General features: G+C 36.8%; 1 protein-coding gene across 1 annotated transcript in view; it reads right to left on the minus strand.

Annotated features, from left to right (window-relative positions):
• Window positions 1–7884: 7884 nt before the first annotated feature.
• Window positions 7885–25998, minus strand: part of LOC131544566 (astrocytic phosphoprotein PEA-15) — a 31183-nt gene continuing 13069 nt past the window's right edge. The window contains exons 2-4 of the mRNA XM_058782889.1: window positions 10440–10614; window positions 8180–8335; window positions 7885–8083 (exon numbers count right to left, since the gene is read on the minus strand). Of these exons, the coding sequence (XP_058638872.1) occupies window positions 8019–8083; window positions 8180–8335; window positions 10440–10614 (396 nt within the window). The 3' untranslated portion in view covers window positions 7885–8018. The remainder of the gene's footprint in view (window positions 8084–8179; window positions 8336–10439; window positions 10615–25998) is intronic.

Consider the following 25998-nt stretch of genomic DNA (forward strand, 5'->3'; position numbering starts at 1 on the left):
GGAAGGTTCATGAGATGCACCTTTGAGCTATTTCAGAGAACTGGTTTATATGGGTTGATCTATGTTCAGCTGAACATGTAGGAAACCGCAGACAAATCAGTGGCATGAATGCATCAATGCAATCGCAATTTGTTCAGAAGAATGAGAAACTGATGTGCACAAGTGACTACAGATGATGTGGAGGTTAAACAAGTAGTTTTGAGAATTTCATTTCTGATCTGAGAAATGCACCAAAGCGACTGAGAAAAACTGTAATATATATTTACAGAGAAAACATTTTTTTCAAGCCCAAATAAATATATTACTTCCATCAATTCCAAACATATGCATTTGTGTTGTTGTGCATTTTATATCATCACATTTGATTGTGAAATTGTTATCTGAGAGCGGAAAGGCAAATAACTGGCTCACACAGATCTGTAGGTTAGCAAATATATTTTAATATAGAATATAATATTTATATATTCATTTAAGCACAATGACAAAACGGCATCATTTCTGTTTAGCCTAATTAACTCCAAGAGAGAAGCCACATCTGTAGGTATATTTCACAAACAGATTTCCATACTGAGTGTCCATCACTTTGTTGCTGAAACGTAAGACAAAAGAAAGTAAGAAAGCAAGAAGAATTACTGAAGAAATGCTAACAGCAATCCGCTCGTGGAGATTTAACGTTTAATGTCAAGAGAAAAACAAGACTCAGACATCAGTCCGATCAGCGAGAACATCAGCGATCTGCAAAGCGGTTTTAAGCTAAAGTGTCTCATGAAGCGACTAACAAAAGAAAAAAAGAGCATCACTTCAATAAATAAATATGCAATGACCAAAAAATGCCAAAACAAAGAAGTCCTTCAGCAAGAGTCTAAGACCAACCAAAGTTCAATATCTATTTTCATTTCCAAGCAGCTATTCTACCCGACTTCACCACAGCACTGCATCTCCAGCCCAACACCGCACACCTGCACACACTTCTTATCACCACAGCCATAAACAATTCTGCATATTAAAGTCTCTGCTTCAAGCTTCTGAACAAACACAAATCAAGTTGGCACTTTGTCATGGCGCGAGAGCATGCTTTAGTCCTCCGTGTAAACGTTACGAGAATAGCTCTAACAGCTCTTATGCGCACAATCATTTTGCATGTGCTTTATATTTTAGACTTTAATAGTTTTTTCTTGCTACAAATGTGCATTGTATTATCAATATATGATATGTCTTTCTATTCGTCTGTCTTTACGCCTTTCAATTTGTACAGTAACATCAGCTTGTCTAACATATTTATCATACTTCAGCTCAAACAACCTCCACAAGGTCTCTACATTTCCACCTCAATGTTTTAGGAATGTGAAGTCAAGAAACAGTTAAAATGCCTCTACATTTCAACCAATACCACTTGATGAAGCATGTGTGGGTGAATCTCACGAAAACAGTCAAGAAATATGTCTGGGCTAAAAAAGAAAAAGAAAAAAATATTATTATTAAAATAAGTCAAGACAGGTTTTCACTAATTAAGGGAACACTCCATTTGAACATTTTTCAAACATCATGGAAAGTTACTTTCTGAAACAAACAGTGAAAAAAAAAAACCCACTTATTTTGTGTGTGTGTGTGTGTGTGTTCAGTGTTTTGAGAAGATTAAAGGGATAGTTCACGCAAAAATGACTAAACAGTTGACTGCAGCAATTGACTTCCCTTGTATATATATTTTTTTGTTCATACTATGAAAGTCAATGGCTACCGTCAACTGTTTGGTTACAAACATTTTTCAAAATATCATCTTTTGTGTTCAACAGGAGAGAAAACTCATACAGGTGTGGGACAACTTGAGGATGAGTAAATGATGACAATTTTTGGTTGAACTATCCCTTTAACTAGAAGAACGTTTGTTCATAACTTTGAAAGAATCTTGCCAGAACATTAACCGACATTCAGAGAATGTTCCTTGTTAGCTGGGAATGTAAAATAAATATCACGCTCCTGTTCTTAATACAAACTAATACTTAAAATGTTTGGGGGTTAAATGGCCTTCAAATTTCTTCATGAGATTCATCGTGCAGAAGTTATTTTACCACGTTTACTTTCATAATTCATGTGATCAAAGTATTCACTAAAGCCCTACAACCCACTCTCTTAAACTACACCACATTTCATCGTCGTCGAAATCCCTCGTTTCCCAATCTCAGTAACAGCATCACACCACATCAACCGACGATGAGTGTTTCAATCTCTACACAAACCGGTTCTTCATTTCTCAGCCTCACGTTCTGACGGGGAACTTGAAATGTACGTTAAATGAATGATCCTTAAAGGTGTTCTTGCATGTACAGCCAGTGGGCTCTCATACGAACATTTCACAACATGACAAAGGCATGGCTACTACAATACTCTCAAAACGCTCATATTATGCCGAGAAGCATTACTAAGAAGGAGAACAAGCATTTGGAACAACACTACAATAAAATACAAAAAAAAAAGAAGGAGATGATGAAAAGACACGTAAATTATGCTGTAAAGTTATCAAACAGAAGATTATAGAAAAGGATCTTGAGCCCAGAGCCCTAGGATAAACTAAAACAGAACAGACCTGATCCGAGCATCACACTTACATTTACACACTGATGAACAGACGCCCTCCCGCTTGTCCAGTTAGTAAACACGCTTCAGTACACCAAAACAAGATACACTTGCATTAAATAAATTAATCAATAATAAAACACGTTTATAAATCCACAACATATCTGTATGTACAACTTAAGAACAAAAAGAAAGAAAATGATAGTGTGCAAAAGAAAATGAAGCCTATTTTTAGTTGAACTATCCCTTTAACTAGAAGAACGTTTGTTCATAACTTTGAAAGAATCTTGCCAGAACATTAACCGACATTCAGAGAATGTTCCTTGTTAGCTGGGAATGTAAAATAAATATCACGCTCCTGTTCTTAATACAAACTAATACTTAAAATGTTTGGGGTTAAATGGCCTTCAAATTTCTTCATGAGATTCATCGTGCAGAAGTTATTTTACCACGTTTACTTTCATAATTCATGTGATCAAAGTATTCACTAAAGCCCTACAACCCACTCTCTTAAACTACACCACATTTCATCGTCGTCGAAATCCCTCGTTTCCCAATCTCAGTAACAGCATCACACCACATCAACCGACGATGAGTGTTTCAATCTCTACACAAACCGGTTCTTCATTTCTCAGCCTCACGTTCTGACGGGAACTTGAAATGTCGTTAAATGAATGATCCTTAAAGGTGTTCTTGCATGTACAGCCAGTGGGCTCTCATACGAACATTTCACAACATGACAAAGGCATGGCTACTACAACACTCTCAAAACGCTCATATTATGCCGAGAAGCATTACTAAGAAGGAGAACAAGCATTTGGAACAACACTACAATAAAATACAAAAAAAAAAGAAGGAGATGATGAAAAGACACGTAAATTATGCTGTAAAGTTATCAAACAGAAGATTATAGAAAAGGATCTTGAGCCCAGAGCCCTAGGATAAACTAAAACAGAACAGACCTGATCCGAGCATCACACTTACATTTACACACTGATGAACAGACGCCCTCCCGCTTGTCCAGTTAGTAAACACGCTTCAGTACACCAAAACAAGATACACTTGCATTAAATAAATTAATCAATAATAAAACACGTTTATAAATCCACAACATATCTGTATGTACAACTTAAGAACAAAAAGAAAGAAAATGATAGTGTGCAAAAGAAAATGAAGCCTATTTTTTAGTTGTTTATGACAAAAGCACACCCTTCCCCCGTTGTCATTATTATAAAGCAAAGAATAAAAAACTGTATTATAATAACAGAAATCCAGACATTGTGTGTTTTACGATATCTATGTGAAATACCAATGTCAAAATCTGTAATGGCTCAAAACATAAGCTTCATTTTCTTTATGCATTTTTTAAAATGTTTCTTCTGAAGTGGACAGGTTTCTTTTCTCATGGTCATTTTTAGTTAGATTCAGTGTTACTTGTTTTGGACACATTAACTAAAAGTAGGATAAAAGTCATGTTTCTGTTATGCCAAAATCGACAAATCTTCAGCATTACGAAGCTTTTGCAGCATTATCAAGGCTGATATGTTTTAATACTGTGACATCCAATTTGACAATCAAATGACATGATTATGCATCTATGGCTTCAGCATTGCACTGTTTCATTTGGCCGAACACATTGTAATAATTGCATGTACTGTAGTGGTTATTAACGACGTCGCAAACGTGTCTAAAGTAGACACTTGTGCACAATGCCGAATAATCTCTGCATAGAGGAAAAGAAGTGGCATTAAACTAGAGAAAGACACTGCAAAGAAAAGAAACCGTATTCCATCGAGCTCCGTGTCACTTCCTGCGGCAACAGGAAATTCATCCAAATACACCTCTATTGTTCCAAAAGAAGAAACATGGAAAAGGACGAGCGATAATAATATGGCTTTTCCGATGTTCTCCAGTGGAGGCGCTGTGTTTTAAAAATTCACCTGGTAAATTGATCTCAAGCGCAAAGCACAGTGCTTAACAGAGGCCCTTGACACAGACGAATCTACCGATCACTAACGAACCGTACAGACATGCACACAATACGTGATCGACAGCACCACATCTAATCGAGTGTGCGATGAAAACCACCGTGAATGACGTGAGCACATCTGAAGCCCTTGGTTGCTGGTCTGGGGACGTTATGGAGTAAAACTAACGTAAGCCTATAGAGAACTGATCTAGAGTCAGGTATCACAGAGAATTCAGTCAGGACCGAGGATGCAAACAAACTAAACCAACTGACTATAATCGTTAAACTAACAGAGAAACTAATCTATTCAAAAGCGATCACGGTGTGTCTGATGAGCGTTTGGCCGTGTGTGCGGAGAGACACTAGACGGGGAACATCACCACAGTCACAATGTCACACACCGCAAAATTCACAAGATGATATTTGTACACAATCGAGAAACATCAATACATCAACAACAACAACAACAACATAAAAACTACAATAAATAGAATAATGTACAATCTGTTTTTCCAAGGGATCGTTTGTGACTTGTCGCATTAATTGGGATTTCACACGGTAATCTTTGAGAAATTACAAAAATGAACATTCTGTCATTCACTCATCCTCAAATCTGTTTTAGTATTTATTGGACTGAAAAAGGACAACTTTTGCATACAATGAAAGCGGAATGAGAGACTGTCAAACTTCTAGTCCTCTAATGTCAAACGATAGCGTTGTGTCAGAAAGAACAAAATACACTGAAATTAATAAACGTAAATACATTTCAAATTGACATGCATTTAAATATGATTAAGCGGCAAGATGCCAGGTTTGCTGTTATTGATACTAAATGCTATTAGTTCTTGTCTACTGACCGAATGCGATGCACCATGTTAAAATATGCAGAAATGCAAATGAGATTTGTGTCTAAGTTTATTTCTGCTACGGAATAAATATATTTAAAAAAAGTAATTCCAACTTTTTATAGCTTAAAAGTTTATAGCTCACAATTGCAAGTTAATAACTTGGAATTTTGAGTTTAACAATTAAACAAAAATTAAACACTGCAATTTTGATATTTTTCTCAGGGTTGCAGGTTTTATACCGCAATCAACGAGTTATAAAACTGTAACTGAGGTTACAATTCTGTTTTTTTTTTTTTTAGTTACACAATAATAATAAAAACTTTTTGTTATGTTGTTAGTTACTTTTTATTAATGCTACTTTTTTATCTCACAATTCTAACTTTTCTTCTCAGAATCGCAAGATGTCGACTTTTCTTTTTCAGTTCTGAGTTTATATCTCAAAATTCGATTGTTTTTTTTTTTTAAGTCAGAATTGTGCAATAAAAACCCATAATTTTTCGATAAAAAGTCACAATTATCTTTTTAATATTTTTAATATCTATTTTTTTATATTTTACTTCATGGCAGAAATAAGCATCTATAGATTTGAGTGTGTATATATATATATATATATATATATATATATATAGTCCCCATTCACTTTTATTGTATGGAAAAGATCATTTAGGACTTTCTACTTTCTACTATGCAGGGTAAGTAAATGAAAACAGAACTGTCATTTTAGGGTGGCAGCGACAAAAATAAAGTTTGCTAATAATTAACTGATCTAAACCTTGACATGACATGTTTTACAGTCTTTAGAAATCCACAGTAACCATTTTTCAAGTTTAAAAGGGCCACGAATGTTCACGGCCAGTCGATATCCGGCTTAGCAAAATATCCCAGACTTTTATAAATGCGTGGTTAATTCAATTCAATGGATTCAATGTAAGGTTTTGCTGAGGTCTAACAGTTTGTTTGCTGCGATGCAACAAAATCACACAACAGAATAATAGAGAGTTGCAGAAGCAGCCTGGAGCTGAACGGTGCATGCGGCCCTCATGCGTGGGTGGAAATGCAGACGCATAAAAACACGCATGGCATGTCCTCAATAACCGCTCCGGCTTTATCGCATGAAAACAACAGTCTGCAGGGGCAGAGCCACCACACAGTGATCAAGCAAATTTAGAGTCGTGTTTAAACAGTCTTTCAGCAGATGGTGCGAATAAAAGGCCAAGGAATATCACAATCATAATCATGATATCAATATTTGTAAACGCAGCACAATCTTAATATGCTGTGTTAGGATGAAATACAGATAAAAAATATATGGAAACAGCTAAAACGATGCGCTGTTTGGAAACACAATGTGATCCATACAGACTTTTGGCCACATACTGAGTGCTGCAGTTTATGGATAGTTATTTACCATCTCATTAATACGTATTTTTTAACCACATCTGTGACATAAATATCCTTGTTTTAGTTGCAGCTGTTTCTTACCCTCTATCAGTATATAAATTATCAACTGAAAATATATGTGATATCATCCTAATGATTCACATAATGGCATACTGAGGCATCTGAATAAATAATTCACAGTAGAAGTAGTCAAATTGAGCAATTTAAAGTTTTAACAAAAATATATGCCTTCTATTTCCTGATGCAAATACTGCAGAAATGGAGCTGAAACTTTACTAAACACATATTGAGATTTGTTTTTCTTTTTTTTTTTTCTTCTATGGATTTTGTGTTCTACCATGATCTAATCATCCACAGACAGTGTTTTTAGGCCCGTTATACATTTAATAAGATAAGATAAACGTCTAATTTTGTCTCACGAGCAATTTTAACAAACCTCATTTATGCTAATATATATGACAGCTGTCGTTTGATACGAAACAGTGATTATTCTATAACTGATCATTTAATAAACTATATTTCCTAGAAGTATGACATACAGAAATATAAAAAGCAATATTAATCCTCTACTAGGTAATTGCATACCCTGCAATAATGCATTTCATTTCTAAAGAAGGCAAATATTGGCTTTCTAAGTGGCAATCACACAAATTCAGAGATTAATTCTCTGGAACACTTTTAAATGTTGATATGAGTCGTGTTTTAAAGGGAATGTACCAACCTCGAATCTACCCATGATACTAACCAGGGAATAAATGTGTCTAGAGGAACAGCGACCAGTGGCTAAACCGGTTTCTCTACTAGTTCACCACATTAAGACATGAACTGTGTTGGTCTGACCAACGTTACGATCCCACTCAACGCTATCGAGGGTGTGAATAAACTCTCTCTCACACATACACAATTCCACACAAGCGTCAGCGAACACAGAATGATTGTTTTTCATTCCGACACACAACCTGACCTATGACCCGTTCACTTCTGCAAGTCTGCAAGTCTTTTGGTCAGTCTTTTTGTCCATTTCTTTGTCTTTCGTTCATTTTTCCATGTGTTCTCTGCCTCCGTGGCGTGGGCGTGGCTGTAAAGCGTCTTGGCGATCTGATTGGCTGCTTGGCTTCTGTTCGGTGGAAGGTGGTGGAGTGGGCGGGGCAGTGGGTGTGGTTTGGTGACGATGATGGGCAAGATGAAGTGCCGGGGATGAGGAGCAGATGTCATGAACTTTGACCTCATGCTTTTTTGGGGGGAGGGGCCAATTTGATAATCTCATCTTCTGACGGTTGGCGAATGATATCTATGAATGATACAGAGGAGAAACGCAAAGATAGCTCTGTTACAGACAAACAGTAAATAAAAGACACAGAGACTGTTAAAGAGAAGTGTTGTTTACCCTTGTATTTCTTCGCCGAGGGGATGCGAGTGAGTTTGGTGTCAATCTCGTCATCTTCGGAGATCTTCAGCACGGTCGTGCGGTACTCGATGACCCGGGTCAGGAGGTCCGGCCGCCGCGAGATCTCAAAGATGTGCTCTATGTAGAACAGGTTATCTGTGCAAGACAAACATAGAGACGTCTTATCAACCTATGAGCACATGCCTGTACAATAAGCTCAAACAATCATTTAAAGGAATGGAAAAGACTGTCGTCATGCTGCTCCAAACACATAAAACATATTTCCTTTCTTGGAATATGAAATGTTTAAAGGGGTGGTTGATTACGATTTCACTTTTTTAACATTAGTTAGTGTGTAATTTTGCTGTTTGAGCATAAACAATATCTGCAAAGTTACGACGCTGAAAGTTCAATGCAAACGGAGATATCGTCTTTTAAAATTCTGGCAGTTTAATGCCTACAAAAACGGCTTCGTAGAGACTACAATGAGTTACTTCCCGTGTTTGTGACATCACAAACCCAGAAATTTACATAAACTCTGCACCCCCCGGAACAAGCAACAAAAAGGGGCGGGGCCATGTTGCGCCGTTTTACTGTGTTTCCACTACAGCATCAGATCTGCGCTCAGTGGCGCTGGGAACACTACAACGCCACTGCTTTGGGGCGTGTCAAATTTAGGGCAGAGCACGCCTCTAAAAACAATGTTTACACCCTGTTTGCATTTCATCTTCTTCTTTTCATCTTCTATTTCAATACTTTATTGCGCAGTTATATTGTTGGGTAATTATACTGTATATAAAATGCGGGCATCAGGGAGCTGCTATTAACATGCGGGGCACTGAAACTGCTTTCAAATGCACGATCACTTTTTAGTTTCACTTTCACCTTCGAGATTTGCGATCGCATGAACTTTGTTTATACTATGGAGCGGCAGTACTTACCACACATTTTACAAGATCCAATGCTTGTCAGTGGTGCTCAGGATCTGTAAATCATTCGCCATCATCCTCCGTCATCTCTCCTTACTCTGTTTATGTAGTAAGTGAAATCGTATGTACTGTAATGTAACAGGCTACCGTTAGCAAGGAGCTAACCATGTCCCTTTAGTGGCTCGTGTTATTTTCTTAGAACGCGTTATTTGTTTTCCGTGCCTTTCTGAATACAGACACCAACCCATCCCTGCACTTCACACAAAATCAAAATTAAAATAGAAATATAAACTTTTGAACTGCGGGTTTCGTCTGGTCAGAGGAGAACTGACCCCCCGACTGAGCCTGGTTTCTCCCAAGGTTTTTTTCTCCATTCTGTCACAGAGGGAGTTTTGGTTCCTTGCCGCTGTCGCCTCTGGCTTGCTCAGTTGGGGACACTTAATTTCTAGCGATTATCGCCGATTTGATTGCACAGATACTATTTAAACTAAACTGAGCTAGACAATGACATCTCTGAATTCAATAATGAAATGCATTACTGACACTCTATCCTCCAATTTGATACTGTTAAGTGCTTTGACACAATCTGTATTGTTAAAAGCGCTATATAAATAAAGGTGACTTGACTTGACATCCCCTGCACAGCCTGGAACATAACATTTATTTCCATGATCTGCCATTTTCGTTGTTGTCCTCGCTTGTTTCTTCACAATACCTGCAGAACTTCTGATGGTTCGGTTGGCGGCCGGTGACTGGCATAGAACATGAGTGGGTATATGCAAATGTTGGGAGCGTACATATTAGTGATCCCAACTGTAACGTCACAGTCAGTGTTATGTTCTGATTCGCCTATTTTTCAGTGGTCATTTGCATTCATGAGATTTACATAAGGAGGAAACAATGGTGTTTGAGGCTCACAGTATGTCATTTCCATGTAAAGAAATCTTATTATTCAACTATGCCAAGGTAAATACAGTTTTCCATTCTATGGCACCTTTAAGTGTATTCTTTAAAAGTATATTATGTCCATAATATGCATCTATTTTTAAACGTTTGCTAAAGTTATTTTTTCAAAAAGGCAGTTGTGTCAAACATCATTGGTTTATGCTTTTCTCATGACCAATCACAGGATGTTTCAGTACTTTGAAAATAAAAACAAATGATATTTGAGAGGAATATTATCATTGACTAATAGCTTCAGTCTAATCTCTGCTTGACTCATCCACACAGCCTGAGGGAGAGTAAATGAATCTTCATTTTAGGAGAAATTCAGGTTCGGCAGCTTCGTTCACTATACTGATTGAGACTGAAGAGGCCAGCGTCTTCCTCACCTTGTGCCAGTTTGTCATTCTTCTCCAGGTAACTGAACCAGTCTTTGGAGGAGGTGATGGAGTTGCTCTGGTCTTCAGGGATGTCCTCCTTGCAGGCCGACTTCAGCTGCTCCAGGTCTTCATTAGTGATGTTCTCAGAAAGATCACTCAACATCGAGCTGTATTCAGACATTCTCTGAGAAAGACAGACAGAATGAACAGATCAGCACAAAAACATATCTGTAAGATCTGCTTCGTATATTAGCATTGTATAATATCAGGATACCCTAAAAATTATTTTGGTAATACAAAAGCTCTTTCTAGAACTTGTCCTGAATGCATGTGTCACACAAAAGCCTTGTTTTCCAGTGCAAATGTTACTTCAGAAGCAAAATGACATAAGTTCTGAAGTCTTGTTATATGCAAAAAAGGTAAAAATAAAGTGTTTATGATCAAAACAACACCAAATATCTGCTAATGAACTAAGAACAATTAATTCAAGGGGGAAACAGGTTTTGCAGTGAATGCAACTTTTAATGCCACTTTATGAATTAAAGCCACTGATGTAAGAACATCTTAGGCCTTAATTTGTGGAAGTGAAATTTAAGACTTTTTCAGACCATGTGAGCTCATGTGTTTCTAAACATGAATGATGGGATATATTCAACCTCAAATATCGCTCTGAAGCCCTTTAAGTGTTTATTAAGGGCACTGACCTTTGACATTCATCAGACCAGTCTCGCACACACTCTCAATTGACCAAGCCTGTGTATTGGGAAAGACTCTGAGAAGCTAAAGTCAAAGTTTGTGGTGTTATTGCTCTCTGTCTCCCTCTAGCGGAGCTCACGAACATCACAACTAACCAGCGCAGAATTTTAACACTTCCTCAGACATTTCTCCCTCACGACCAGCACTGCTATCATCGTGTTGTCAAAATACAGAGACGTGGCATGATACACCGCGGCCACATTCACTGTAGTGGCAAACAAATCAATCCGAACGCTTTAGCAGTTCCCAGCCCACACGAGGACAGAGGTCTGAGGAAACTGTGCAGGATCCAGAGCCAAGATGGACGCCTCTGTGATTTTACAATGTATTATTTGTGCTGCAGCAGCCGGTTTAACAGAGAAAACATTCTACATTCATCACCCTCAATGTCACCGCTAGAATACAGTGTGTGTGTGTGACAGAGTGATGGAAGAAATAGAAAGAGTGGGAAACATACAAAGGCATCTCATAGACACACACACACACACTTACACAGATTTCATATCCGTACAAAGAGTATTGACACTCTGCTGTTTATCTGTTGCTGTCTGTAAAGCGCACTGATCTGCTGCTGACCTAAATCCAGCGCTGCACTTACAGCAGCCTCCAGCAGGGGAGAGAAGACACACATCAGGAGACACAGAGAACAATAATGCATAAAGCCCATGCAAATGCAGTTTGACACATCTAGTGTCCCGCACTCAGAGCTGGAACAGTCGAAATTAGATGTGCAGATCCTGAAGGAGATATGAAACAAGGCAGGAACATTTCCAATGAAGCAGAGAGGTTTTAGATTTTTGAGCACGTCTTACGTTTTTGTTGGCAATGTACAAAAATAAAAGTTAATGTGCAGCATGACTATAAACACAAGAAAGACAAGGCCAATCACAATTCAGTAAGCAAATAATATAAAATAATAAATAAAAATACTCCCATTTTCATTTAGTTTAATTTAATTGAAGTAAAATTGTAGTAAGATTTATTTTAAAAAGCCCTATAGACATACTAAGAAAACTAAATACTAATTAAAATGACAAAACAAAGCAAAATTAGTAAAACTTTAACTAAAAAATGAAAACTGTGAAAATAGAATCAAAATATTATTCAAATATATAACAGTATGTCAATGCATACTAAAATAGCAATAAAGATAGAATGGAAATATTGTCTGTTACATTTTAAAAGCTGAGTCAGTTAGAGATTTTCTCCTTCTTAACATTAAAATAAATCATAAATACACAGAGATATCTAAGTATAAAATGACTCCGTATGTTAAGCAGGCTAGAAAATTCAAGTGTAGGAAAAAGAAAAACAAAAAGCAATTTCATAGAGAGCTGTAATTATAGTCATTCACCAAATCAAGATTCTTTACTCCAGGAATAATTGATGTTTGACTGGTGAATTGTTGAAAATGAATGGACACCCCGAGGAGTTACACCTGAGCTGTGCAGTCATTTTCATTTTAATTTGATGAGTCAAGTATTCCACTTATATAATGGTTACCAAACTTCGAGACATTTTCTTAGAAACAGCTCAAGCTGGTTTAAATAAGGTCACTTTCCGTAGCTAGTAATGGCAGGTATACAGTAATAGAGACTTCATTCAATACACAAATGAACAAGTCATACATTTCTGGAGGCGCAACAGAATAATCTCCTCTGCTTTTATCACAAAACATCAAACTGCCACGAGACGAACCTTGAAGGAGCCTCTAAGCAGCTCATCCAGTCCAGAGAGAAATTCACTTAATGAGCTTCATCTGCCTTCCCAAAAAACAAACAGCCTACGGACGAACAAACCCAGGCGATCAGACACAACCGAATCATAACTCAATCAAAACACATCTATTACTGGACAGCACTCAGCAAATCCCAACACAAGCTGCAACGTCCGACAGAAAAACACAGACTGAGTGACTGAGGGCTACAGCTCTGAAACACACAATATGAATTAAACATCCAGCTTCAACGGCAGAATTATTAAATGTGACCCAGGAGCACAAAAGCAGTCATAAGTCACACAGGTATATTTGTAGCAATAGCCAACAATACATCATATGGGTAAAAATGATTGATTGTTTCTTTTATGCCAAAAATCATTAGGATATTAAGTAAAGAGCATGTTCCATGAAGATATTTATTAAATTTCCTACCAAAAATAACATCAATTTTCAAAACATAATTTTTGATTAGTAATATGCATTGCTAAGAACTTCATTTGGACAACTTTAAAGGCGATTTTCTCAATATTTAGATTTTTTGCACCCTCAGATTCCAGATTTTCAAATAGTTGCATCTCAGTCAAATATCGTCACATAACAAACCATACATCAACGGAAAGATTATTTATTCAACTGTAAGATGATGTATAAAAAAAAAAAAAACCCTTATGACTGGTTTTGTGCTCCAGGATCACATATTTGTTAAACAAATAGAGAGAAAAGAAAAATAAATAAATAAAAACATGCCAGATTGTACATTAGCCATATTTTTGTTAGATTTAATTTGAAAATATATTTAAATTTGGATTTCTATCTATCTATCTATGTTGATATGATTGTATCAGATCGTGATTTGAAGATTTGATCAATAAGAGAGTGTTTATCATACTGAGCTTTATGTTGTGATTCATCTATATTTTTGCTCACTTGACTTATTCTTGACTTTCTGAGCTATTATTTAACACGGCATGAAATTAACCATTTTTATAGTTGCCGTGGAGACGGCTGACTGGATTCGATATCACAAATTTCTTGAGGGAGTGAAACTAATTGCTTTCCAGTTAGCTCTGTTGATATTGAATTATTATTTTTAGAAAAACAATTCTCCAACTTCAGAAGTCTGATCAAGGTTTCAGTAGCGTACTGTAACAATAACGCAGCAGAAGTTCTTTGCCGTGAGCTGTGAATGTGTTTGTTTGTTGGATATGTGCAGGCGTCTGCTGTTTCTCTGACATTAGCGGCTCGTCTGTATTGTGGGAAGGTTTAAAGGGTGATGTTTAATGATAGTGGAAGCTAATGCAGTTAAAGCACTGTGTGCTCCTCGCTCAGACGCAGTAATTGCTTTCAACAGCGTCAAAACACAGCAGCGCGAACAGACAGACGCTAGCTTCCAGGTACACACTCCCAGAGCCATAATAACACATCTATCCTCTTACTGAAACAGAGAGAGGAAGAAAGAGATTAGTATTAAACAATATCAGCTATTAGAAAAGCAGGTATTAAAAAAAAAAAAAAACTGTTCAGTACGTTGCGTAATAATTACATAAACAGTTGGTAATCCAGCATCTCTCACTGAGACAGAAACTCATTCATAACAGCTGCTTACACACAACAGCTGCATAGAAACAATGATGATTATTAGCTTTAATAAAGAGTTTTTGTCAGCACGTGTTAAGTCAGACGATTTGGTCCGAGTGTGTGTGTGTGTGTGAGAGAGAGAGTGTGTGTGTGTGCACGTGTGCATTTTTGTGACAAATGAGGACATAGATGTAAAAACCATTACGCCTATGGGATGAACCCACTTTTCACAAAAACAAACGTGTGTGTGTGTGTGTTTATTGACATGTTTATAAGCGAGCGTGATGTTTTCCCAGAAACAGCTCCATCAAGCTAAAGAAGGACGAGTTAAACAGACAGAGAGATGGAAAGGAGGACGATGTGAGTTCTTTGCCTCTCAAGAATTTGAACATGATTTTAATTGTGTTCTTCTCCATCCATCCAGCCATCTGCTGCTCCTGCAGCCGCTGGCGGATGTTTGGTATTTACATGTAAAAAGTGATTATTAATGCACACATTTCTACACAAAACGCACACCTCTAAATCACACACACACACACACACACACACACACACACATACTCACACAGCATAGAGGAATATCTTACAAGTCTAAAAGGGATAATTCACCCAAAAATAAAACTTTCTTCTTTTACTCATGTCCTTACGGACCTCCCAACAAATAAATTCTCAAGAATATTGTAGTTTTTACATTCAGCTATGGGGACTGAAGCAAAAAATAACTCAAATGCTCTCAAATATCATCCTCGCTTTTGCACATTTAAATTAGACTTGCCACAATATCCTAATTTTGGCACTTATATGGTATAAATTTGTAACTTCTTCAACAACTGTATGTATTAAAATTAAACTGAAAATTTTAGTTTTTTGTAAATTGTTGTATTTCATATATTTTATATATATATAAAATTATGTTTTTTTTTTTTTTTTTGGCAACACTTTATTTTTAAGTGTCCCTTTTACATGTTACATGAATGTACTTACTATAGTAACAAAAGTAAATTATGCAAAATTACACGCCAATTAACCCTAAACAAAACCCATGTAGTACATGCAGTTAATTAATATTGCTCAGTACTTAATATGCAAATACACTAATAAGGACACCTCAAAATAAAGGTTTATTGTGACAGACCAATTTGTGCAAGTATCCAGGTAAATCCAAAGCTCTTCCAGCTGTGTGCTGTAATCGTGTCTCACTGTAAACAGCTGGAATAGTGATTGTCGGCAGAGGAAAGGGGGGGAAAGAGTCGTTTACGTCTCGCTGCTGTTTTTTCCGCCGCCTGCTGAGCCCAGCAAGGAAGTGAAACCACGGTAACGGCAGGAAATGAGGGCGGCTGGCCGCTCACAGCTGGGTCTCCTTGGAAACCAGACTTTTCCCAGTGCAAGAGCGGCGCTGCGCTGCACTCGCGGCCGGAGGAAATCCGCCTCCTCTTCCTGCATCTGCAGCGCTCGTTTGACGCGCTTGACCTCTGACCTCTGGAGTAATGCGTTTGTCCTGCATGCGCGCCTTCAGCAGAGAGTCAATGCATTCATTTCGTCCTACAGTCTGGCCTCGCGCCGATACTGAGCGCTGGAATGCCACGAATGCCAGATGTGAGGCGCATCACTATGACACACACACACAGAGACACATACACCCTGAAACACACACACACACACACACAGCGCGAGGATCTGAGTGTTTGGATCATGACTCAGGATTTCTGATTACAAACAGTATGAAACGAACCCTGCACAGATGAAGCAGAGCTTTCATAACCAGCCCTGTGATTTCTGCCCTATGAAATCAGTTTTATTTTTTATTTTATTTATCGTTTTTATTTATTTTCCAAAATCTTATTTTTTTTCTTTTAAATTTTTCTCCGATTTAATGGTTAAATAAAATTCCATTAATCAAAAAGCATGTATAACTAACTGAAATCATGAAACTTACAATATTAAACAGCAATTTATTAAAAGTTTAACAAAAAAATACATTTTTAGGCTCTATGAAATATGTTTTCAATATCAATAATCAAAAACATGTCTAATTAATGTTATATAACAATTATTTATTGTTATTTTATTTATTTCTCTTTTTTCAGAAATACTGTGTTGTGTATTTACATTGTTCTGCTGAATAAATTCTGGTTAAAAAAAAAAAAAAATTCTGGTAAATATTAATTTTAAATAATGTTTTAATAACAACTTTAGTAGTAGCAGTAGTAGTAGTATCATTATATTACAGTAAGTTATATTTCTGTCATGGCTTCTTCAAGTTAAACAGAACTTTTATTTTGACGGGTTACTGTGAAGGCCTTTAAGTTTATGTTTGTATATGATATGATGATAGTTTTACTCAAGAAACATTATACAGTAAATTCCTTTTTTATGACTGGATTACGCGGTTCCGTCTCACTGTATGAAGACATGAACACATAAACTTCATCTCCAGAGCTGCACTGAGAGTCACTTCACCAGATATCTTCATGACAATCCGCCAAAATAAAGGTTTGGTTTAACTGGAAGAAATTATGACAGAAATATATTACTATTGTTCAGCAGATTGAACTTCTCAAGGTAACTAATTACCGCAGAATTTCAATCAATCAATCAATCAATACATTTCATAGAACCCTATTATTATAAAAAAATTATAATAAAAATAATAATAATTATCATTACATTCTCAAAGTTGTATTCATTCATTTGATTTAATTAAACCATTAAAACAGAAAAATAAATAAATAAATAAAAACCGAAAACACAAAGCTGTTTTCATAAGACCCTTGTAAAAATGTTTTTTTGTAAATTGTTGTATTATTTATATATATATATATATATATATATATATATTTTTTTTTTTTTTTTTTTTTGAGTTTTGAGTTTTGAGTTTTGAGTTTTAAGATGTCAATTAATTAGAAATCCTGTTTGATTACTGACATGTAATTTAACCATTAAAATGGAATTTGGGGACGTTCGGATTTAGGTTTAGATGTAGGCAGGGGTTAAATTGGGATTTGTTATATATATATATATATATATATATATATATATATATATTTACATTTAGTAATTTAACAATTTAGCAGACACTTTTATCCAAAGCGACTTACAAATGAGGACAATGGAAATATATATGTATTATATGTGTGTGTGTGTGTGTGTGTATCTGCATGTTTTTTATATTTTATCCAAGGGCATTTTTTTTTTCTTTTTACCTTTATAGAGGACATTTCCCCACTAATCTCATTAATTTTCATTTCAAATTCTTGCATTTGATCTATAAATTAAATTATAATAATGTGATTGTTATTATCTATACGTTATCAAATTAAATAATTTACACTGAAAAATACAACTACATTAAACTATGAGATTCTTTAAAAAAAAAAAAAAAAAGAATATACAAACAATAAATTATACTTTTCAACGAAATTAAAATGCCAGTAGTGAGCCTTTTATGAGTGAGTCATTGAGTCGTTCATTCAAACGATTCGTTCAATTGGCAGATTCATCAGATGTTTATGCATGAGTTAATGAAACTTTGACTCAAACGATTCCTTCAAAACACTGAATCATTCAGCAGTGAATCGGAGGGTTGCTTTGAGATGCGCTGTGATTCCGCCAAAAATGTAAGTGACCTAATATTATTGTATTTGCCCACTGAACTGTTTATAGAACTATTAAACAGTCGTAATGGTGAAAACGTTGAGTGATGTTGCCTAACTAACTGTATTTTAAATATAAAAACTTTCCATTTTGAATTTTTACCTCAGTATGCTGAGTTTCTTAGCGTTGCGTGTTTTGATTTCTCCTGGAGAGCTGCGTGAACCTCGCCTCAGCAGCGCAACCTTATACTGTTAATAGATGCATTAGCTATATCCACTATTCGCCACTTACTCTAAATGTAATAAAATCAGAACAATACTTGCGTTTTGGTGTTTACATAGTTATTTTTGGTTAGTGATGTTTTAATCGTGTTACTTGTCTGGCATTAATGAAGCATTAATGTCGAGCCCTGGAGTCTATGTGCGACGGCCCCGGCCCAATTTAAACCCTGGGTGTAGGGTTGGTGTAGGGCAATAGCACATACAGTAAGTACAGTATAAAAACCATTACGCCTATGGGATGCCCCCACTTTTCACAAAAATGAACGTGTGTGTGTGTGTGTGTGAACATATTTTGGTTGTTCATCATCTAATGGAGCATTTAACTTGATGCTGACAGGAAGTGACCCACTGACCTTTTCTGAGTTTGAATGAAAAAGCTTGTGTGTGTGTGTGTGTGTGTGTGTGTGTGTGTGTGCATGAGTGCGCATGCTTGTGTGTGTGTAACTATGCATGCATGTGTGTGTAACAGGAAAAGACATGCAAAAATAGAAGCAAGTGGGATTCGCATGAGAGCATTTTTTTAATAATCTGAGAGTTGTGCATTCATGTGTGTGTGTGTGTGTGTGTGCTTCATCACAGATCTCCTAAATTCCGATCAGTCACTAGGTTACCATGGTCACTGGGTTGCTATGGACACCTTGTAACTCCATTCTGGCTTCATCTACAAACCAGTTTCATTATTCCACATCAAGAGCTCTTTATGTGAAAACAACATAAACACAACTTCAGCAGCGTTCAGTTACACACAACATCACTTCTGCCTTCAGACGGTCAAAAACAATGCTTTTACAGTGATTCACTTCCAAATGAAAGTTATACGAGTGAAGGGTCTGAAATTCAGAAATGTGACGCTCTTAAACTGGGGGGTGCTGGATTGAAACAATTTAAGCTCAAAAATTACTAGTAAAATTCACAAATAAAATAAATAAATTGTAAATAACACATTCAATTAAAAGTTTTTTTTTTTTCATATCTTAGTATTTTCTTCTAAAACATACTTCAATGATCTTTATTTACAACTTAGAAAATCATATTTTACATTGTATTTATTTTAAAAAAAAGTTTATTATTCGAGCTGCCATAAATCATCCGTTTGAGGTGGGACTGTAAATATTTTATGTGGGTGAGTTTTTAGTTATATGTTATAATTCCTGTGAGACGAGTGTTTTATGCAAACAGTGTTATAAGCTTATTCTTATTTCCCCTTTGAAACTCTTTTGTGATATAAATACTGTACTAGTCCTGTGGTCACAGTGTTGCGCACCTCACTGCACTGATCTGAACCGCTTTTGTTTTGCATTCATTTAAATTTCTGATTATAAATCAGTGGATTGATTTAGGATTGTGTGAGAAAGAATGCATTTGTCAATGTCCCTCTATAAACTGTCATGTAAAAGCTGCATGTCGCACACAAACACTAGAGACTCGTCATCAGTGCTTATGAAAGCCTGCAGATCTGAGGATATCATGAGAAAAGATGAGCAACTCTTCTGGGATTTTGCACAATGAGAATCTGCTTCTGGTTTAAAAAGACTGCTAGCTCATTGGTAAACGAGGTCGTGTTCATTAAACACTGCTGACAAACTCTACCGTTCAAACATCAGGGGTCAGTAAAACTTTTAAATGTTTTGAAAGAGTCTCTTCTGCTCATCAAGACTGCATATATTTGATCAAAAATACAGCAACATTGTGAAATATTATGACAATTTAAAATAGCTGTTTTCTATGTGAATATCTGTTAAACTGTAATTGATTGATGTGTTTAAAGCTGAATTTTCAGCATCATTACTCCAGTCTTCAGTGTCATATGATCTTCAGAAATCATTCTAAGATGCTGATTTGCTGCTCAAGAAACATTTCTGATTATTATCAATGTTGAAAACAGTTGTGTTGCACAATATTTTTGTGGAAACTGTGACACATTTATTTTTTTTCATTATTCACAGATGAATAGAAAGTTCAAAAGAAGAGCATGTATTTGAAATATAAAACGTTTGTAACATTACACGTCTTTACTGTCATTGTTGATCAATTTAATGCATCATTCCTGAATGAAAGTAAGTGTTTCCTACTTGAATGGTAGTGTGCGTCATATAGTGATGTTAAAGGGGTTTCATTCCATGGTCTGTCCGAATACTGGATTCTGATTGGCTGGCAGGTATGCAGTAAAACCGTTTAATGCACAGGTAGTTCCAAATCAGTTTAATCATCGTTCCATATTAATGTGCAAACCAACACACATGACTTGCGCACGCACACAGACACACACAATGAATGCTTCACATCGGGTGGTTCTTGGCCTCCACGTTGTGCACTGAAAATCCTTTAATGCACGACAAACCATTGATTATCCCTTACATATGACACAATTTCAAGTGTTCCTTTCTCTTTGGAGTGTTACAAGCTGTTCATGCATATATAAGATCCGTAAAGTCGCAAAAACTAAATTCTGTCTAATAGTTAAGGCTCGTTCACGCCTTCCTAAAATGCCTCATTCAAACAAGCCCCCAAAAATCTATGTTACTGTGTTGGATGATTTGCATAACACCTCCCAAATATTTACGCAAAGGGTGTAACTTTTATTCATTCTCGCTGTAGTATTGTTGTCGTGGAGACACTGTGTGTTTCCAAATATGGTAAGGGGCGTAACATTTCCGTCACACACTTGAGGTATTCAGCCAATCACATTGCACTGGATAGCTGGCCAATCAGAGCACACCTCGCTTCTCAGAACGGTGAGCTTTGTAAAAACCAACACGTTACAGAAAGGCGGGGCAGAGAGGAATGAAAATAATGTACGGTTTGTGGAAAATAATGTTTGTTTGTTTATTTAACCTTAACTCGCGTAAACACATTGCATTACACCAAATACACAAAATAATGTTATTTATGGTAACATCATATGACCACTTTAACTTACTATTGATTTCAAACTCCAAAAGAAGAAAATAGTCTAAATAATACTGAAATTAACTGCTTAAATGCTTAAAATGAAATGATGCATGATTTATGATCTTTCAAAGGCAGTAAACCATTGTAGAATAATTTATGACTAATTTTACTTCAACAGTAATTATAAAGTAAGTGTTAGAATCTGACAATATAATAAATTCTAACAAGCATACAATTTTTTCTTCATGCATTGTCCTCTGGAACTCTACATGTGAGAATCCTGGCTTTGTTTTCTCTCAAGAGAAACATCTGAGAAACAGAGACTCCATTTGCTCTCCATTCAGTCCTGCTGGTGTCTAAGAGAGACGATTGTGATGTGGAAGCGCTCTGATTGGTGGAGCGTCTCTCTCGCACCATCAGCCTGGGTTCACATGTTCACACACACACACACGCACACACACTCCTGCATGTTGCTAGGTTACAGTCTCCAGGCTGAAAGGCAAGCGTTGTTATGGTGACATCAGCCATGTGGAGGGTGAATGAAGTTTGGATGTTGGTGCACACACACACACACACACACACACACTCTCTCTCTCTCTCTCTCTCTCTCTCTCTCTCACGGTTCTCTGTCCTTGAGGGACGCATCATCAGAGTCTGAAGGTGCAGTCACCATGACGATACGTGACAGGCAGCTGCAAACATTACGATCGAGACTGTGGGAATGTGTCAGTTTGACACACTCATTCAGTGCCCAACATTTAGTGTTGTATAAAAACCATAGAAGTCAATGGCATGTGCTTCGAGTGTGTGTGTGTGTGTGTGTGTGGATTGGGGCCCTGTGGAGGGGGAGGGGTGTTAAGAGTTTAGTCACGGGAAAAGGAGACAAAACACACACAAACACACAATGTGAAGAACCTGGCCAGACACACATGAGATCCTCACACTCGACACAAGACGACCTCTGTTTCACACACACACACATATATACATAAAGAACAGCAGACAAAAGCAGGCTGTGTGTGTGTGTGTGTGTGATGGCAGTGACAGGCTGTTCTAAGAGGGCAGTCAGTGAGTTTATGTGTGTGTGTGTGTGTGTGTGTGTGTGTCTCAAAAGACAAACCAATGACTTGCAGGTTTTATCGGGTCAGAATGATGTGCTGCGTTCACGTCACAGCTGAGTTGGAGAAAACATTCACGTCTTTGTCAAATTTGTAAATACGCTGAATTTAATTCTCCAACTTGTCCAATGTAATGTCAAATGAAAACAAAAATGTCAGACTTCAACAGTTCAAGGTAGTTAAGCAGACAACTACTCTGGAAAAGTGGTAACCTGCAGCTGTCACCCCATACAAATGCATTTATTTGTATAAATTAATGTATTCAAGTTGATTCAGTGTTGCTAAATAATATTTTTGACTAAAATAAAACTAGATGATTTAGGTTTTGTTTGTTTTGTTTCTTCAACAAAGTTGCACATGAATCCATTTTAGAATTATGATCGCTGCCATGAAAACAAAAACGATTTCAAACTATGGATGGAAACGGCTCTGAGTACAATTGCGGATATGAATGTTTCACATCATCACGAAACAAATAAAATTATGGAAAAATGGTTCTTTTAAAACATGGAAGGTTCTTAAAATAAGGTACAATAACTCAAATTTTAGATATTTCTTAGTTTATTACTTTTTGTAATAACCTGGATAAATGAGGTAGCCTAATTTTAAGTAATTTCTAGACCTAGAAAAGCCATAAAATAACAAAATATTAAAGGACACCTATTATGCGCCTTTTTACAAGATGCAATATTGGTCCTGGGTGTCCCCAGAATGTGTCTGTGAAGTTTCAGCTCAAACAGCTGGAAAATGTCATTTTTGGGGTGTCTAAAAAAAGAGCTGTTTTGATGTGTATCGCTGTAAATGCAAATGAGCTGCATATTCCCACCCCATCTCCAGAAGAGGGTGTCGCTTATACGTCTCTCTGCATTGCATACCTACAGCAATAAACAGCCAGTAGACGCAACGTAACTGAGAGCGAGAGAACCGGTGTTCATCCGTACATATGGGACGCCAAATGCACTGAAAGTGGGATGAAACAGTGCGATGTTACAGAGCTTGCGAACTAATCTTACAAGTACGGCACTAAAACGCTAAGCACTATAACGACATGACATTCAAAAAGGAGTCTGGAGTGATACAAGTATTTAGGTAGATTTTGAGGCGCATTACCTTGAAAATTAAAGTAATCCACAGGATAATTTTTAGGAGAAAAATACACAGAGCATCGGGATTACTTGTGAGACATTATTGACGTTACAGCTGCTCAAGAGCGGGGAAAATGGAGGACAGTGTACAACCACTGAGGGCGGAAACTATAGCAACGCAGGGCTGTCAATGAGCCGCCGTGGGCAGGGCCTATGCAATGTGACGTCACACTGCAGCAGGCCTAGTGAGACTGATTTGGTTTAAAGGGGATCAAAAAATGAGGAGTGGGTGGATTTTTATCATTGTAGGGTGGTTGTGTTCACACTGCCAACACACATTTATGTCCAAACACCATGTAAAAGTAGATTTTGCATAATAGGTGCCCTTTAAGACTCCAAGGGACTTTGCATATTGAATCTGCAAATTTTCTAGTTTTATTTATTTACTTTTTCTAGTTATTAATTCCTTTGTTTTTTTTTTTTTAAATAACAAACAATTGGAAAAGTCATGCAGCCTTTGTGTATCATTGTAAACAATGGGGGACCGTGGAATCCAAAGACTGGGACACTTGAGTCCATGTTAATTATAATGAAATGTAAAAATGTAGCATAGTTTGAATTGAATGCAATTAGCTGAAATTTATAGAGTGTTTTTGACCCACTTAAGTAGGACTTATAGTATATACATATTTATATATAATTTAAAAATTACTTCTAATGTCTATGAAATATGGTTAAAGTACTGCTGAATGTACTGAAAAGCATTTAGGATACGCTAAAATATACTTTAATGTCATTTATTTTGAAACTTGTATGACACGTTTTGTATGATATGTATTTAAATATATTTGTAATGAAGTTGCAATGTAATACTTTTAAAAGAAATGAACTTCAAGTGTAATATTGAATACGTTTGTAAATATGTAATAAATCGCATGTGCTTTAGTATGTTAGTCAACACATCAGAATAAGTGTACTTATGATTTAAAATGAACTCTGAAGTAAAACTTTTAATTTGACATTATTACAAAGGTAACTTTTTAAAAGCGTACTTAAGTGTGTTGAGAAACAGTCATGAAAGTGTCTCTCTTTGAGTCATTTGAGTGACCTTTTATTTCAAAGTACAGTATATTATCTGAAAATAAGATTTGAAGATTTGAAGATTTGAAGATTTGAAGTAGGCTACAAGTGCTCATTCACTAAATTAAGAAAAGAAACCGGCCTGGTGAACCCTATCATTGTCTCGATGAGGTTTTGAAGGGCAAACATCAGTCACATCGCCTTCAGAAAGCCCTCGTTCAGATCACAGGCATCTCCAGCGTAACGTCAGTGTCTGTTCTCACTCAGACCTCTGCTTCTGATGAGTCACTGAACAGATGTCTTCATGCTTTCCACATTATTTTCCAGAAATGTGAATTGTGGCATCTGGGTTTTATAAGGAAAGCCGAATTAAATAAACTTACCATATTATCCCTAGCTGTGGCTGTTTTATGAATGTCATTACCGATGTTTTGTGATATTTTGTAAAGTATAAATGGCTTGAATTCATCGAGCCATTTCTGTCCATGTGACACGGAGAGTGATACGGCAATTCGAGGAGAAAGCTTTTACTTCATTAACGCTGAAAATATCACAGCGCCTCAGGGAGAACGAGACAGGCGCTCGCGCTCTGTGTGTGTGTGTGTGTGTGTGTGTGTGAGAGAGAGAGAGAAAGAGAGGGAGAGAGAGAGAAAGAGAGATCAAAGACAAAGAAAGAAACGAGAGCGTGTGAAGGTGTGTGTGTGGAGATCGGACACCTCAGGTGAGCGTGAAGATCTCGTCACATCTGTCTTGCTCATCTGTCTACCTGCCTCCTGTCTGCATGTGGCTTAGAAAGAGACTAAAACACATTTACATCTCAGTGGAGACAGTAAACAGATCATCACACACAGACATGTCAACAAAACATCACTTCAACAGATGTAGACATGGGCTAAGATGGACCAGTTGTCCAACAATCAACTAGTGGGACGATTAGTTTGTTTGATTTAGTTTGTTTGTTTGTTTACAATAAACAGAGTCAGAATTCAGAGTCTGGCGGAAATGGAGCATGGCTTCCTTAAAGGGGTCATATGATCCAATTTCTTGTTTTCCTTTTCTTCAGTGTGTTATGTAGCTGTTTGTGCATGTATACAATCGGCAGAGTTACAAAGCTCAAAGTCAGACTAAAAAGGATTTAGTCTGTCTAAAAGAGAAGGCTGATCCAGACCGGGCTAAAACGCCTCATTCAAACACGCCCCCCACATGTCTATGTCACGATGTGGAAATATTTCCGTAATGCCACCCAAATGCGCACACAAAGAAAGAAGGCGTGGTTTCAGTAACCGCAGTAGTGTTGATGCAGCCGTGTCAGGGAGACGCTGTTTGTTTCTATGCGAAAGCAAAAGCACTTTATTTGGCCTTCTGGAAGTAGATGCAATCATTGGTTAAGATTTGTTTTCAACAGAACAGCACAACCCAAGTGTTTGTGCAACGCATTGTACTGACGACAGTTTTGTGAACCTA

This window comes from Onychostoma macrolepis, chromosome 07 (genome assembly GCF_012432095.1).
Source record: "Onychostoma macrolepis isolate SWU-2019 chromosome 07, ASM1243209v1, whole genome shotgun sequence".
NCBI classification, from domain to species: Eukaryota; Metazoa; Chordata; class Actinopteri; order Cypriniformes; family Cyprinidae; genus Onychostoma; species Onychostoma macrolepis.